We start from the raw sequence: 17,266 nt of genomic DNA, 5'->3' as shown, positions 1-17,266 counted from the left end.
TCAGAGCAGGTTTAAAGTGAGTGTGACATATTGTAAAGAGAGCTGCCTACTGTTAGCGAGACTGTCCCTCTCTGGAATGGAAAAAGCATTTCAAGTGTTTTCAGTACCTAGTGCAGCTTTCAGAAACCCAATTTTTGTGCAGTCCCTGTTGAAAATGGAAGTTCTCCATGTCTATCTGGCTTCAACAGTTTGATTCATTCTTTTAACACCACACCTAGCTGCCAGAAAGGAGCAGAAAATGGGCTATGTCAGAAATAAGAAGTCACTGATGGTAAAAAGCCATGTATAAATAAATATCCATGCCATATCCAACAAATCTTATCCTCTATTGTGATAAAGGCCTGAATTTTGGTTTCATGTATTGTGTAAGGAAGAATAACTCCTTTGCCTTTACAAGCATTATTTCTGATTTAATTCAGGAGCACAGTCAGAATCATTTTACAACAATGACTGTTTACGTTATAAACATTGCCCTACATATACCTCTGCCATTCTAACAGTTGTTGGAATGGAACCAGTATTACAGCAGAGAGGAATAATGTCTGCAGTCAAACAGCACCATGAATGAAAATGAAATTTGGCCACAGATGTTTGCACTAGATTTACAGTCTGACAAGCCTAGCCAGGTTGAGCTTGCATCATAATCTAATAAAAACCTAATAATACCTTTCATGTAGCTCTCTCAGCCACATATATCAGGCTTTAGAGGTGTCAGATCTAAAAGAGAATTGTGCTTCTGACTTAGATTTTTTTTTTATTGTTAAGGAACAATATGTTGCAAGAAACAGCTCCTTACCCAGAAGAATTCCATTTTAGAAAAAAAAAAAAGTCAAGCAATAAAAAAAAACATTTCTTATCAAATCTGTCCTGAGCTGATGCACTCAAACTTGAAAGCTTGTTCTCCTATCTCTTACAACTTTTAAATTCTGAAGAGGTTTGACAGGCAGAAAATGAACAGATGCACACTAGAGGTGGGAGATGATCTTGTAGGAGGTCTAAGCTTGAGTTATGCAAAGATAAGGATGCGGAGGCATGCCTGCATGGTGGAGTGCTGTGTGGGTAGAGCAATCCCCCCAGAATGCACTTCTTTGCAGGACTGGATATTACATAAGGCTTGCAAATGACTTCCTGCCTGTCCATTTTGTATCTTGGTAGATATGTGAAGATACCAATAGAGACGTTTCACCAGAAACAGGCTGGACTTCTGGTTCCAAATCTCATTCTTTCTGTCCCAGTTCTCCTGCGACAGTCATCTTTTCAAAGCCAGCAAGCAAGCAGTTTCTCTAGCTCGCACACAGGCATCATATGCTTCCTGAACCAGGTTTTCTCTGGCATCTCTGCTCCCTGAAGATGGATGCCTTTGACCATGGGAAGTATACTGAGTATACAACAAGTTTGTTGTTTCAGCCTTTGACAAATCTTCACCTCAGTAGCCAAGTGTCTTCTGCGGTTGGAAATGCACACAGTATGAAAAAGCATATTTTTATATTGTTTTTTAATGTTACAAGATCAAGAGCACTGATGCAGGAAGGTGGGACATAACTGTTAGCACGCACTAATGCACCTGTTGTGATGCTCATTAACTCACCTGTATAAGAAGCATAAACAACAAAAGAGTTATCAGGGTTATTTTGCTAACAACAGATTTTTTTCAATGCTGAGTATCTTTGAATCAGAGTGCTTGAAAGAACAACTATAGTTCTTCACATTTATGTATGACAGCAAACCTCAAGGTTAGTCAGAGATGTTCTTGGAAACTACATTTAACTAGGAAAAAAAAACTTTAAGTATTATAGGTACAGTATCCTCCCTAACTTTCTGTATGAAGGTGCAAAATATGACTTCCTGTTGTCATCATATACTTACCTTCTGGTGGGTACTCATTAGATGAGGTTCAGTCAAACTTGACTCATATGAACAAGAAAATTCTTCATACGTTTACTTTAATATTCCAGGGAATTTTGTAGTCTGATTTATGAAGGACAGATATGAACATTCCTGGTCAAACTCTTGTATAAAAGTTTTGATTCACTTTAGATAGATATCGAAAGCAAAGCTACTGTGCATTTCCAAGAATTAGTTAATTGCAGTGCTGTGGTGTATTTACTGATCCATCTATTTTAAACTAAAGCATTCTCCATAAAAAAGATATGCTTTAAGGTTAATAAATCTGTGTTAGAACATGTATAAAATACTTATTTCTGAACACAGTTTATTCTCTACTAATTACTTGACTTAAGTTAAAAAGAAAGTTGCAAACTCATTTATGATTCACAGTGAAAAATATATTGCAAACGTTATTTCATTAGGCACAGGGAAAGATCACATTAAAACTGGAAATATCAATTCCTGTTGCCTGTATGATAAGAAGTTCCTATTTTATAGTTTAACAAACAGTATTTTAAAAATAAATTCTAAAAGTCTAGAAAGGTAGTTCTGGAAATCCAGTGTAGAACAGGAAAATATACATGGATATTGAGATTGGGCATATATTGGGAAAAATGAGTGTTACAATAATTTATTCTGCTCTAGGCAGTGTCACAAATCTATCATGGCATTCAATAAAACACCAACAAGTCTGAATACTTTTCTTTACCACAAAAAGCACACCTGAATTAATAATAGGACAGCCTTCGATGAAGTAGAAAATAAACCTAATAGAAATAAACTTAGAAGGAAAAGTCATCTAAATATACCCTTTATATCACACACCTAAGATCAATGAGTTTTTAATTCCCTTTTTTTTCTAGCGAAAGCTGCACAATTGCAAAAGTGTAAATTGCAGTTCAGTGAACATAAAAAGTATACATATGAAAAATACTTGTGGAGCACAAAGGACGATCTTTCTCGTGACCTTCTAGAGAAACACAGAAATTACTGTTAGGGAGGTCTAGGAAAAAATGTATTTGGTGTTGTCATCTGGGTAGATTAGGGACTGGTTTTGAAGGTAAATAAACATTCCAGTACAGAAATATTTGTGATGTGAGCACCTGCAGTACCAGAGAACAGAAGGAAGATATGTTGTTTGCATCTGTCCTTTCATTCAGGTCTACCATGTTTGTTTATTTATTTATTTGTTTCCCGTATTGTAGTTCAACTTTGCATTTTATAATCAAAATAAATCTATATCCTGAAGAGGTCTATGCTGACACATCACCTCTAAACTACTTTTAACCCCATGTCCTCCTGCTACTGAAAGAAACTTTATTTGGCAGCTTCCCCTGATAACGTGTACTAAAGATTTAAAATAATATACTTGGCTGTGAATGCAGGAAGTTGAAAAACTGGCTTCTGTTGCCAGCTTTGTAGCAGAAGAAGCAGATAGGTGTAATCACTAAAATCTTAAACCACCCCTAAAGCAGATTTTGAGTTGGAGTCCAAAGAAACTGACCTCTCCATCTGAAAGACATTGTCTTCAGCTCCTTAGTTTTTTTAGTATTTCATCTTAGCTTTGTGCTATTAAAACAAGGAGCTAAAGAAGTGAACTCATAAATCCTTTTTTCCAAATTCTATCCCAAACTTACCTGTGGTTAATGGATACACTTCCAACAACAGACAAAACCTAAACTGACATATTGACTTCCAGACCTTTTCTGTAACAGAAGTTGGAAAAGTATATTTCTCTTAAGATGGTTGCAGAGCCAGCAGAGCAACACACAAATGGGGGTAAAAGCTAAAGATGTACAGGTTTAACAGAAGCAAAGTGAAGCTAAAGGAGAACAAGTTTTGTAAGGGACAGAGTGATTAAAGTAATGAGTAAAGTAATAAATGGTTTGGTCCAAACAGTTCTTCTTTTCTAATTGTTCAGCCCCCCCAATCTCCCTTTTTCCCTTTTTAACCTGTTTCCCATTTCATGCTCCTAATCAGGTTCGAATGAGGTGTATCTGCTCCATCTTTGCAAGCTTGACCTACTTTAGAGGGATTAACAGTGCTGTGACATGTCTACCCTGTTTTAGGAACACTCAGTTCTGTTTTAGAAATGAAAGCAACTCTGCCTTGTTCCTGAGCAGACTTGCCTAAACTGCAAACCTCCTCGGTGCTGAATGTGGCTAGCAATTACTTCCAAACCTGTTCTGTAATAACTGGTAGAGAAGAGTTCCTTAGACGTACCCTACTTTTTTTTCTTTCTTCATTCTGAAGTCCATCTTTCCTGGTCCTTTTGGATTCACAGGAACCTCCTCATATATTTGGGGCCATCATTTTACATGCTTCCCCTTCTCCACTTCATGGACATCTGTTTTGTCACCTCTCTCCCTCACATGCTCTTTGAGGACAGAAATATAAATTATTCAGCACCTTGTACCACACAATAAAATGTTCCTTAACCCTTACTTTCACACATCAGCTCTTTGTCATGTAAATCACCTAATTTGATTCCAGCAGGTGAATTCCTCCACCACCTTTCAAACTTCTTTTGGTTTTGGCTGATCACTTTTTTCATTTTCTTCAGAGAATCTACAGGAAAACCAGTGTATTTCCCTCAGGCTTCCCCAGTTCTTACTGAGCAGCAAGGAAAAGTCCTTCCTGTACTATCTCATCACAAGGGAACTTCAGCTAAGTATGTCTTCTCAAATAATTTCTACTGCTGTATTTCTTTCTCTTTCCTACATTATTTCATGTCTAAATACTCTTAGGTCTAAATATTTCTAAAATATCACATTCAACATCAAAACTATTCACTCAAGAAGGAAGGGCACTGATAAATTAGAGGGGTTTTTTTTGTTTGTTTGTTTTTTACAAACCACATAAATAGCTAAAGGATTAGAAAAAAAAATAATATTGAGTTCAGTCTCTGTGTACTGCATGGAAGATAGAAGGTATGTGTTCCCTGAGGCTCTTACTTACTTAATTCTCAGCTGGCATTAATTGTGGTAGCAGGAAGCTTACAGCTCACAAAGACAGGGCTCTCAATGCTGGGAAGCTATCAATGAAAAATCTTCTTTGGTAGCAGCAGGTAGTTTTTGAATACCTAGTGAAGAAAGAATATAAGTCATCGCTGAATCATTGGGAGATGTGACCTACCCTTGTACAGTAGCAACTGAGGAAAATTGCTATTGATGTTTCATTTCTGCATAGTGTGAGTAGTGCTATGGGCAGGCCTGTCTCCCTGCTCGCTCAGTGTTGGAGGAACCTTGAAAGCCCTCAGCTGCTTCTAAATTCCTCCTGATTATGAGCTGTCTTTTGCTTCTGTCCCCAGATGCTAATGCTGAGTCCACTTGAGTGTCAATAAAGGCCAGACCTATAAAAGCCTAATAAAGGCCGGGCTTTAAGGAATGGTTTGATCAAAACCCAAATTCCTATGGAGAAAAAATTGGAGCAATGTAAAAGAGCCTCGTTAGACAAACTGGTAGTGTGATAAAATGGTGGTTAAGTCTTAAAATTTCCTCAAGCAGGGAAAAAAATAAAAAAAGCTGTGTAAATGTTTTCACAACAGGGCTTACTAACCTTTGGAGTAACTTTTAGAGAATTCATCACACAGAATTTTCTGAAATCTTGGCTGAAGACTACAACCTGTATGTGGCAGGAAAGCAGATCAGACCTTTACAGCAGTCTTCTCTGCTTTATTCAGGTCGATTTACCAGGTTATGGAGGTTGGCTGTCCTAATCCCCATTAACTGAGGGTGCAGGCACTACGCTCAGGGGCAGGGCTGCCGTTCAGAGACCAGGGCACCCTAAAAGGCATGGTGCTGAGAGGAATCTGACTGAAACCAGCAAAGAAACGTGAAGTCCAGTACCTGGGTTGGGCTAGGGGCTATGTGCTGGAGTCGGCTGACTGGTTTCCTGACAGAATGTAGTGGGGTCGGATGACTAGACTTGAAGATACAGCGCTGGTGGCCAACAGCACGCCAAGCTCGCCCTTTCACTTGGCACTCCAAAGACGGGGATGGTCACCCCGATACGAGAAAGCCTCCAAAAGCCGGCCGAGCCCCGTGAAACCCCGACGCTGCCATCCCGGGATGGCTGCGGCAGCCATTGCCGCCGCCACCTCCCCTCAGGCGGCCGCCAACGGCCGGCAGCCGGGGGCCGCTCCTCGCCGCCCCGCCCCGCCCCGCCCCGCCGCGGCCGTTGGCGCCCGCCCTCGCTTCCTGGGCCCGGGCGGGGGGAAAATGGCGGCGGGCGGTGGTGCCGGGCGGTGGTTGTGCGTGGCGGCCGCCCTGCTGCAGGCGGCAGCGCTCAGCCCTGCCGCTGCCCTCTCCTCCTCTTCCTCCTCCTCCTCTTTCTCCTCGTCCTCCGCGGGCAGCCCCGGCGAGCCGCGGAGCCGCGTGCAGGTGCTGGGCAGCTCTAACTGGAGCCTGGTGTTGCAGGGCCAGTGGATGGTGGAGTTGTGAGTAACGGCCGGGGGCTGAGGGGCTCCCCCGAGGGGCTGGGGTCGGGGATGGGGTCGGGGTCAGAGCCTCCTCACGGGGCACCCCCTGCCCCGGCCCGCTCTGCAGGAGGAGGGGGCTTCCTCCCGGTCACCTCTTGTGCAGGCTGGGAGAGCCCGAGGGGGATAAAGTGGCCAAGATCTGGTAACCTGGGACTGCACTGGTTGCGCTTCAGAGGCCGTGGTCGAGAGAAACTTGCTGGGGAACAGTGTTAGGCAATGCACCTTACGCTGCTTATATGTTTGGGACTTTTGTGGGGGCTTGTGCGAGCTGAATTTGGTAAGTAATGCTTAGCAGGAGTGGGAAGTGTTCCCTAAAATCCCAACACCACCCCCAGCAGCATTGCTGCAGGGTTCCTGCTGTCAGAGGATGTGCATCAGGCTTCCTCAGCTCCTCAGTGCTGCTCCTGCTGTCTCCTCTTGACAGCTGGGCAGGTTTCCCCATCGTGCCCAAGGGCTTTCAGTGCTGCTAACAAACTTCTGTGGGGCCACAGCTTCGCCACTGGCACAGAGCTGTTGTTGAAATGCACGAGATGTCTTGTGCTTGGGGACAAGCTCATCTGGTTGTATTTAGACAGGAGAAAAGGAACTCGAGGTTTTCTAATATACCAGTTAAAAAGTAGTTTGGATACTCGCATGGCACCTGTAAATGTGAAATAGGATTTTATTGAGGCATGTGTGCTACTTCTCTGTGGATGTGCGTTAACAGTTTCAAACAGACTAAGTAGCCTCACGAAGGAGATGGCTTGTCAACACCTGAACTCATGCTTCCTCATAAATATTTCCACGGCTGCTTTAAGTTTTGTTCTGCTTTAGTGTTGAATTTGAGTTAGTTTGAGTCATTTAGGGGAGGGATTACGACTTCCCCATGGGCTTTGGTGCTCTGGATCCTGATGGAGTGTCATCAGGGTTAGGTGGAGGCAGCCCTGAGACACCTGACTGGAGGCCCAGGGATGCCCACTGCTGTGGCTAGGGACTTGGGTTTGGTTTTGAGCCTTTTTTTTCACCTCCATTTATCTTCTTCTAAAAGATGAGGGAAGAGACAATTTTGGAGTGAAAATAATTCTTTTTCAAATTTTCTACGTTGATTTTTTTCCCCACTTCTGACATCTGAGTCCTATATGGAAACGTTTGTATTAAGTTACCTATTGACTTACAGCCCAGTGAATACTGGGGAGGAAAGGGTTCACTTCAGGTGACCCAATGCTTTCTTTTATTTCTAAGAGAAAGTATGTGAGTAACTAATGGTGCATGACCCTGGGGAAGGAAGAAGAGAGGAACTGACTGAAATCAGAAGTGGTTGGGGTAGTGAGCAGCCACATTGCTTTGTGTGTCTTTACTCTGCTTGAAACTCTGGAGTGACAGGTAGCTTGGAATGACAGGTAGCTGAGAATAGTAAGGGTGCAAAAGTTAGCTTTAGGGTAGCTGAATTTGGTACATCGTGCTCTGTTGCCTAATTTTTTTTTCTATTTTGTATACTGTGTTTCAAGTGGCAAAGAAACTTGGCTCTCCATGCTGCATTCTGTGGTGCACTTCTAATACATCCTACTTGTGAGAAGGAACCTTTTTCTCTCCTGAGGATGCTGCTGATTCTGAATTAAGTCTGAGATTCCCAGTTGTCTAAACACTAATTTAAGGTCCTGAATTAGTTTCTTGTGACTCTTACAGTTCTCATATTAACAGATTTTGGCTTCTACTGATTTTCATCTGGTTTAGAGCTGGTGGTGTGGACAGGAATCTGGCACTTGAGTTCAGAGGTTCCTCCCATGCTGCATGGTGGGTCTGTTGGCAAGGCAGCAGCATCGTTCATCAAAACTTCATTTGATCGGAGAATCTGCTGTTTATAAGACTTCTCTCTGAGCAGTATTTCTTTTTATTTTTTTAATGCAAAATGCTGCGAAAGTTGTTGCAGCATCTCTTTGGAAAAAAAAATGGTCACTTGTTCTAAAATACTGTTTTGAAGCCTTTTGTCATGGTGCAAGCAGGTACTACTCCTGCTTAACTTCATTTTTTCGATTTGTGAAAATAGTGGAGGCCAATTACCATATGCTGCCACCTTATTATTTGTTCTCGAGTGTGCAAATGGAGAGACTTAAGTCAGAAATAATTTGTGTGCAGGATTTGTAGGGGTAATAGGATTTTTCTTCCTTCATCCCTCCTAGCTGAAGTGCATGTACTTGGCTGACTTCTTGTAAATATTCAGGTATTCGTAGCTGGCAAAACTGCAGGCACTGGAAGCAATGCTGCATTTCATTGATAATGTTCTGGATAACTTTGTGTCTCAAAGACATTGCAATGCTTTTTGCTTGCTGTTACTATCACAGCATGCAAATCCTTGCTGAAGTACTTAAAGTATGGTGATGGAGCAAACTGTTATAACAAGTTCCCTTGTTAAATTATTTCTACTCTGTATCTACAAAGCAATGCTTTGTTAGCATGAATAGTTTTCTTCTGTATTTTTAATATCATGTCTATTGGGAATATAGAAAACTAATTCCTTGTGTTTTTCGTTAAAAGTGCATTTTGCATTTTTAAACATAGCTTGTTCCAAGCTTGATTGATCTCCATTTAACTTCCTCTTCTTTTTGAAGTAAGTAAGTGTTTATAGTCTTCATGCCTCTGTTTACAGACTAAACTAACTCCTGCTGGTCCTGCAGTACTTCAGGTGTTTGCCCGTTGGGAAAATCTCTGCTTTGGTTCCCACCCGGGCTGTGAAACGTTTTGGTTCCCTTTAGTTTCAGGAAGTACTAGCGCTATGTGCTCCAAAAAATGGATGGGTTAACTTTCTATTTTAATTCCAGCCAAGGTTAAAATTGGGAGAACAGTAATAATCATAACAAGAATCATGCTTTCAAGACTAGCTTATAGCATACAGCATAGGCCCATAATTTATTTTCCTATAAATTGTAGTTAAAACATTGCCGTGCTGCCTTGCGGGCGAGATCATCACAAGGGTTCAGTGCCTGGCAGCTCCTGTTAGCTGCACCGCTTCCGAAGGAGTGTGCTCAAAATCTAGCTGAATGTGTCACTGCTTACATGGATTAATGCTTTTAAATAGTTGGCCAGAAAGGCTGCATAAATAAACTTAGGAAGAATTCAGTGAATTATTTAACAGTTAGCGTAACTGAGATTCAGGACTCAGTAAGATTGGGGAATTTTATGTCACTTGGGAGTGTACAGTCTCACACTGCCTCTTGATTTATTAGTATCTAGGCTTTTCTTTGTCCTATTCGTTTAAAAAAAAAAAAAGTCTGCAGGGAATGCAAATCAAGTTACTGGAGCTGCAGTTTGATTGCGAAGCTTCTGCAGACCTCCTGAGGTCAGAGAAAGTGACCAAATTATTCTACTCAGTAACTGAGCATCGGCTGGTTCCTGTGCTGGTCATTGGCTGAGCAGAAACTGATAAAATGTGAAACTGAAATATCTGTGGTAGCAGATGCTTTACTACTGTTGCAGAGACAAACCTGTATGGAGTGATGGAACTTAATCTGCTGAAGTATGGCAAGAGTTCACATCACTTTTCAGCGATTGACTGGCTTTCTGTTTTAAAAAGGAATGCTCCATCTTTTTCAAAAAAAAAAAAAAAAGCCTGTGAATGGAGTGTTAGTTGAATTGCAGATGGCACTTTTATCATTTCCTTGGTTTTGAGAGTAGAAAGCTGAATAATTACAGTATAACTGGCTTTGCTTGCCATCGTGGTCTTGAAATGTTCAAATGCACTTCGGTACTGAGCTGTGGCATGAGGGCAGGATCGCACTCCAGCTGTTATCCTAGAGGATACAGTTTAATTGGCTCGCAGTGCATCACAGCACAAAGTAAGCAGTTACATTTCCCCTTGTGCAGGTGTTACCAGAAGAGATCTGCGTGCCAGGTTACTCCAGTGCACCCAGCAGAATGGGAGCTCAGCGGGCTGCCAGTGGTGCCTGGTTTGGGCTTTGCCACAGGGTCCAAATCCTGTGGCTGTGGCTCTGAAATCATCTGCTGAGTTTCTGTGAACTCTTACTAAAGCTCAGGCCTAGCAGGGCAATATACTGCAAAAATGCTGTTGGCCCACAGAAGTCACTTTCTATAAAGAGTTTGAGATGTGTGCATGACAGCATCTGAGAGGAACCAAACAGTTAGTGATTTACTTATTTTTTAAGCCATTTATGTGAAGCCCGGCAGGACAACCCAAGGGAAAACTTCACTTCTTTGTTCTGTGATGTTTGTGATAGGCCTTTAGCAATTTGTAAAAGCTTAACAGTTGTGGAGTTGTTAACTGTTTGGGGGTTGGGAGATGTTCACTGTCTGCTTTGGAGGGTTTTGGCATGCTGGAGGCAACTTCTTATCAGCTTCCAGAGTCTGCACTGTTGTGTTGTAGGCATGGGTGGGTAGATCGTGGGGGCTAACATCTGGCTATGCTGTTAGAGGTTTCTCTGTCTCGGCACAAAATGCTAATGTGCGCATCCTGAGGGTGTGTAGGTTTGGGGTTTTTACCATGGAAATGGTGCTGTGGTTTACAGAGGCTAAGGACAGGCTGTGGAGGAGCAGAGCTGGGAAGCTGTTAAAAGGAATGGAGGAGGGCGAGGGCAGAGAATACAGGGAAGGAGAGGAATCGAAGCTGTGAAGGAGGAGAAACTAGTCTGACCGAGTTGTGGTCCTGCACTCATTAAACCTTTGGGAGGTTTCTGTGTGTAACTCAAAAGGGAAAAAGTCTGGCTTCTGTTAGGCAAGTCTCTTACATTTACAAAACTTGTAGCAGTAAGACAAAACTTGATGGAATAAAAGAAATGTCCATTTTACTGTTACTGCTATGACTGTTCTACTAGGAGCTGTCTCAAGAGTTGCACCTCTAATTTTAATAGCACTTCCAATCTGAAATTAAGCTAAGAGCTTGGTTTATTTTCAACAGTACCTTTCACAGAAGGAACAGATGAGATGTGTGTCTTGAATGGAGAAAAAATAAGACTAAGCAGGACATTTTTGTCTTGGCTGTTTTGCTGTTTTCTCCTCAGTAAATCCTCTTGTGCCTGCTGCCATAAGCTGCTTGGCCTTTGTTCTTAGATTCTTGCAACTTCCTGAAGTTGCCATTGCAGCAAAATGCAGAACAGGATTCGGGGTTGCATCTGTTCAATACTGATAGCCGCTGATGATAGCACTGGAAGGGCAGATAAAGGAGTCAGTTACATTCATCCGAAAATGAGTGAATCTGTCAATTCCCTAGCCACCTGCTTGGAAGAGGAGAAACGATTAGCAGTGCGGCCTGCGAAGCTGTGGGTCAGTGCAGTAAGTGCAGTTGTTCCCTCTTTACCTGTTCCCTCCAGCGACAGCAGTGAATGGTGTTTGCTCGGACTGGTTTTACCCCAGCCATCTGTGCAGCTGCTGTGTTTGAAAGCCAAGGCTTGCTCTCTTGTGCCTGTGTAATGCGCAAATCACTGCAAGCATGAGCTGATCCAGCTTTACATCTGAGACAGATGCAGACTTGGCTTTTAATGACTTTGAAATCTTAAAACTTGGCTTCTGGATTATCTTTTTTTATGCCCTCTGAAAGAGCTTCAGGTCTTGTAATGGATTGAAGTGGGGAAGAGAAGACACCCAGCTTCTCTGAGACTGTGACTGTAATCCACTTAAATCTGGTGTTCTTGCAGTGGACCTGACCAGCAAATAGACGTTTGCCTCAGTTACGGAGGGGATGCAGTGGATGAGGTTATTTCAACTGTGAAGCTTTGTGCTGTGTAAGAGGCCTGGTAGGGCCATGGGTGAGGTGTATGTTGGCAGGTGTCTGATACATACTGCAGCGAGGAGCTTGGCTATGTGTAATTTACAGGTACGTGATGTTTTCAGTCAGGTTTTTGTAAATGGTGGAGATCAGTAAATTGCTGTTAAATATGTAACAGGCTACTGAAAACTTTTTCCTCAACCAAGTGTCCAGGTCTTGCTTTAAATTCCAGTAGGCTTTCGTTTAACTTGGAAATACCTGCGTGCTGCTTTTTTGGAGCACCTGGAGGGCCACAGAGCACAGTGTGAGCAACACCTAAACAGGTAAACACATCCCCTTGTGCAAAGGGAGCTGGGAGAGCAACAGCCCTAAACCTGGTGCTGCTGCTGCAGTGCTCATCACTTCCTGGCTGGTTGATGGTGGAGTATAACCGAAGAGATTCGGTTGCATCTGCTTTTGTAAGTGACATGATCTTGAGTCATAAAGCTCGATGGATAGTGACAAGGACTAGTGAATACACATGTGGATCTGCTTACCTGCTCCTACAGACACTTTGTGGGTTTTTTTGTTTGTTAGGGTCCTTCTTGGGAAGGAGAAGAAGAACAGTGGTTGTACCATGACTTGTAGAAGTACTAAGCAGCCATGGACCTAAAGGATTCAATAGAAACCTACATTCAAATCAACGTAATTGTCATCCTAAGCTTCAGTTCTTCAGGGTGCAAAGGGTTTTGAAACTTTAGATAAAGGTGACCTAAATGTGAAGCATTTTACTCCTCCCTATCTCACAAAAAGGGTAAGGGGAGGTATTTTCAGATTGACAGACAGAGTAGAGCTTTGGCAGCAGAATATTTTTGTTATTTCCAGAAGGCATTCCTCATAGTGCTTGAAGTACTGAGTAACCAATGTGGATGTTAAAGCTTCAGAGAAGTGAGGATTTTGAAGTAAGCAGCAGTAAGGACCCTGCAAAAATCTGATGTTCACTGCAAGTTGTGTAGGGGCAGGGTGTTTCCTGGCTAGCAGAAATTGAATTTGTAATTTCAGGAATGCAAAGCCAATATTTTCAGGCAGATGACGTGCCAATGTTCAGCATGAGTGCCTGGATCTTGTAGCACTGTATGTGACTTAGTTCTGTCCCATGTCTGGTACTGATACTGAAAGGAAGCCAAATAAGCAAGGCCTTTTGTGAAATTCATTGTTCTCCCTTCCAAACAGTGGTAAGGGTGGATTTTAGTGCTGCTTTGAGATAAAGAAAAGGTTTCTAATCATTTGAATATTATCTCAACTATGCACATTGAATATTCCACTTAATTTCAGATAGAAGAAACTCTCATGAATGTCAAATGTAAGCGCGAATGTTAATATGGCCAAATTTCCATTTCAAGATCAGACAGTACCTGAAGCATGCTAAAGGTTAAATTAATCTTGGAAGCGTTGTGGTATGAATTTGACACATCTAGAGAAGCTGGATTTAGAAAGCGTTCCAACTTCTGTCTTTAATTTTAGAGCAACATCAGTAGCGTTATCTGACATGGTTTTTTACTTATCAGTCAAACTATTGTAATAAGCTGTAGTCTGTTTTTGAAGCGCAGTATCTGTCAATCTGTTATTAAGAGCACTCTACAGGCCAGCAGCTCTGCATGTGAGATTTGTTTCCAGCATCTTTTTAAGTGATAGTGACAGGCTGTTTCTTGGCAAGATCAGATTTATGTACTTTTTTCAGGTGTGCTCATAACAAATGATGTTACTTCAAAAATCCACAATACTAGCTTTAATACTTAAAATCATAAATTTCTATTACAGTAAAATACAATGCGTATTTTTAACTTGTAATTTTTTTTAACATCCAAAGTGCAAGACTTCCTTTTTTGAAATACTTAGTTTTCAAACCCCCTATAAAAAATTTACAAAGCACTCAGTAAACTCGATTCTACCTCTTCTGTGAAAAGTTACCTGTTCAGGTTCAGCCTTATTGACCTGAAACATCAGTGGGTGGCTGGAGAGATCTGTCCCCAGGTGCTGAGGAAGCAAGTGTTCCTGCTCAGAAGGCCACTGGGCAGGGAGAAGTGCCTCTAGGTCAGGTAGCAGCATCGGCAGGCAGACCCACGGCATGAGGCAGCCACTTGCAGAGCTTCTCAGTCACAGTGGGCGTGTGGGCTGGGAAGGATTTGGGGCTCTGCCCATGAGGAAATTTCTTCTTTCTGTAAGGAATGGAAGAGGAACACGGTAGCACGTTTTGAGTGCTGTGACAAGTAGGGTGACTCTAAACCCCCTACATTTGCTTCCTTGCCTTTTAAAATAGCAGAAGCCTGCTTATACATTTCAAACCCCAATAAATTAGGGGACATCTCCTAAAGGTCTCTTAACGTTCATCTGTAAAAGGTATGGCTGGGGGGGAGTGATTGCCATGGCTCACTTACGTGCTATGCCTCACTACTTGTGTTATCTTAATTGCGTGTATGAGCAACCGCTGCAAGCTGCAGAAGGCTGACGTGTTAGGGCAGAAATGGGGTCCTATCAGAGTTTAAACATTTTCTGATGCTATCCTTTCAAATTAGCTGTTCTGTCTCCCCGTTGATACTATCAATAACAGTGGTAAACTGGGCTTGAATAATGCAGTTGGTATTGTAGAGAACTCAGCTTTTAAAACATGCTCTCTTATTTTGCTGAAATTAATCCTAAGATAAAGCAAAACTTGAGAAAGACAGTCAGTACAAGCAGTAGGAATTTAAGGTGTACTTTCTTCAGATCTCCAAAGAGCCGTATTGAAAAGGGCATGCTCTGATGTATTGAGTCGCGGGCTAAGGCCAATGTAATTTCCAGAAGTTCTGAGGTGTGGGAAATCAATACGAAATGTTACGTTGAACTAGTACAGCCTGGCTTCAATAATTCAGATAGCTGCCATGAAAATGGATCTATTTTATATGTAAATAGAATAAATCATGAGTGGTGAGGGTTTTGATATGAATTTCTCAAGGTTGTGGAGATTTGCTTTTGTTTTAATAACATGAAGAGGAACACAGGAATCGATGCGAAACCTGCTTGATTAAGAAAAACTGTATTCTTTTCTGTAATTGATCTGTTTATATTTTCCTCTATATGTTAAATCAATTTGAATGTGTACACATATAAGAAAACTAAAATATTTAACCTGTTTTACCCCTCTAGCTATGCTCCTTGGTGTCCAGCTTGCCAACAGATTGAATTGATATGGGAGAGTTTTGCAAAAGAAAGTGAACATCTAGATATCACTGTGGGAAAGGTGGATATCACTCAAGAACCAGGTATATATAGTACATAGACAGTGTTTTTAATAAATGAATCAATGTAAGTGCAACTTAATATCTGGAAGTGTGCTTTATTTTACTGGAGTACATGGAATGCCAGCCAAGTCAGACGTTTCTATACCAAAACAGTGCTTTCCACATTTTGCTTTTCTACATAGCTCACATCTGTATGCATAAGAGTTTGTAAGGTTAACTTGAAGAAATTGTGAGGGAATGATCTGGCCTTACGCTGTATTAAAAGGGGTTTGCTCTCTGTTTTAATCTACTTCACTGGAAGCTGTTGCCCACCTTACTTCTTTCCCCTCCGAACTGTCTGCAGAAGCATCCAGTTCTGTAGCCTCCAGTTTCTGAGAATTTCAGGGTGCGGTAGCATTACCACAGTGTGAGCCTCCTTTAATAAGTTTTAAACTATTTTGCATTACAGTGCTGTTTTACTGTCATGTTAAATTGTAGTAGTGCTTTTAAAGTACAACCTTCATTGTTTTTTTCTGATTTGATGCATCTATGCAAATACACTTACAAACTGGGTATCCTATCTATCCACAGAAGCATAAATACAACATTTTGTTCCTGCTCTAGTGACTCCTTTCAAAGTTTTGAATGCGTGTTTCTGTAAACAGTACCAACGTTTATTTTTTTTTCCAAATCTCTACCATCTCTGAAGAACGCTTCGTGCTTGTTTTGGCTTTGAGGGGATAAAAGATTTTTTCAGCAATATCAGAAGATTGACAGCAATAGCTGTTACTAGACCAAAAAGATTCCTAGAGCTTTAGGATTTTTTTTTGTCTTAAAGTCTGTGAGAATGTGTTCTGTTTATTTGAGAACATGCCAAACAAGTTAGTTTTACGAAGTTAACACTAGGTGGATGAGTTAAATTGCTTAAAATCAGAGATTTTAGTTCACAAGAAAATGCCAGCTGTTCTAGCCATCATGTTGGTTAATGTTTTGTTTAAAGACTTACAGGTATACAAAAACTCTGATGTCAAAAAGCTGTTGGTGTGGGGCTCTCCTCTAGTGCAGATACTCATCAATAACAGATTAAGAAATTATGAGTTTGAACATTAACGTTTCTACATAGGTGAAACTTAAAGCCAACTTCTGCTTCTTCACCTTAACAAAGCAGGGCTTACTGTGGAGTTAAGGCTTCAATTGGGGATCCATTATAATCCCATCTTGTTATTTTCTCCCAATTAGATAGGGATTCTTTGCTTACCTGGTGTTCAAATAAGAGGATTTCAGTCTTGATTATGGCATTAGGATGTGAGTAACTTAAAAATGCACTTTCAAAAGTGAGGCTGTAAAAATAAAATATTTGGGATCCTGAATGGAATTAGTCTACTTGGTAAAAAATTTGAATGGGTGTGTTGGGACCTGAAGGGATCAGGTACTTGAAATTTCTTTTGGTGAAAAAGAATGTGTGCAGAGCCACATAAAATGCCATTTCCAAACACTGCAGGGGGAAGCAGCCATTCATGGTGCTTAATTATAACAGATGCCCAAAGAATGAATCCATCAGAGCCTTAGTGGATTTACAGCATGCTTCGGTCACTTGATGTATTAGTCTGAAAGTGCTTGTTCTTTCCTTGTCTTTTCTACTGAAACATGCAGTATTTCAGGAGTAAGTAATGGAGGTGCTTCTGGCTCACAAAGTTCCTGGTATTTGCAGTTCCCAAATCACAGCATTTTTAAGTTTTTAAGTTCCCAATCACAGCATTTACAGCTCTATTTAAAACAAGATTTCTTGGGTCTTCCATAATCTGCTTTGAATATTTGCTTGTTGAAAGCAGCAGTATTTTTAGATGGCTTCTATATTCTCTGTATTTTGGGGTGGAAAGGCAAATACAAAACTTTTTTTCCCATGGTCTTGGTTGGCTGTTAACTACACGATGGGCATGTGCCAGGATGTGATTTGCAAACACA

General features: G+C 41.4%; 1 protein-coding gene and 1 long non-coding RNA gene across 4 annotated transcripts in view; one reads left to right on the top strand and one right to left on the bottom strand.

The window, feature by feature from the left end:
- Window positions 1-204: 204 nt before the first annotated feature.
- On the bottom strand, window positions 205-5,872 carry LOC310896525. Of its 3 annotated transcripts, none has more exons than XR_014581570.1 (4): window positions 5,736-5,872; window positions 4,846-4,969; window positions 3,525-4,264; window positions 205-1,588 (listed from the first exon to the last, which is right to left on the bottom strand). It is a non-coding gene; the product is annotated as an uncharacterized lncRNA (long non-coding RNA). The 3 variants fall into 3 exon arrangements; XR_014581571.1 differs by having other exon boundaries at window positions 213-1,588; window positions 4,111-4,264; XR_014581572.1 differs by lacking the exon at window positions 3,525-4,264 and having other exon boundaries at window positions 245-1,588.
- TMX4 (thioredoxin related transmembrane protein 4) overlaps window positions 5,348-17,266 on the top strand; it is a 25,414-nt gene continuing 13,495 nt past the window's right edge. The window contains exons 1-2 of the mRNA XM_083828887.1: window positions 5,348-6,325; window positions 15,228-15,343. Coding sequence (XP_083685013.1) covers window positions 5,805-6,325; window positions 15,228-15,343 — 637 coding nt within the window. The 5' untranslated portion in view covers window positions 5,348-5,804. The remainder of the gene's footprint in view (window positions 6,326-15,227; window positions 15,344-17,266) is intronic.

This window comes from Anser anser (assembly GCF_964211835.1).
Source record: "Anser anser genome assembly, chromosome: 3".
NCBI lineage: Eukaryota > Metazoa > Chordata > Aves > Anseriformes > Anatidae > Anser > Anser anser.
Note: the sequence above shows the minus strand (reverse complement) of the source record. Positions and strands in the feature narration are given on the sequence as shown.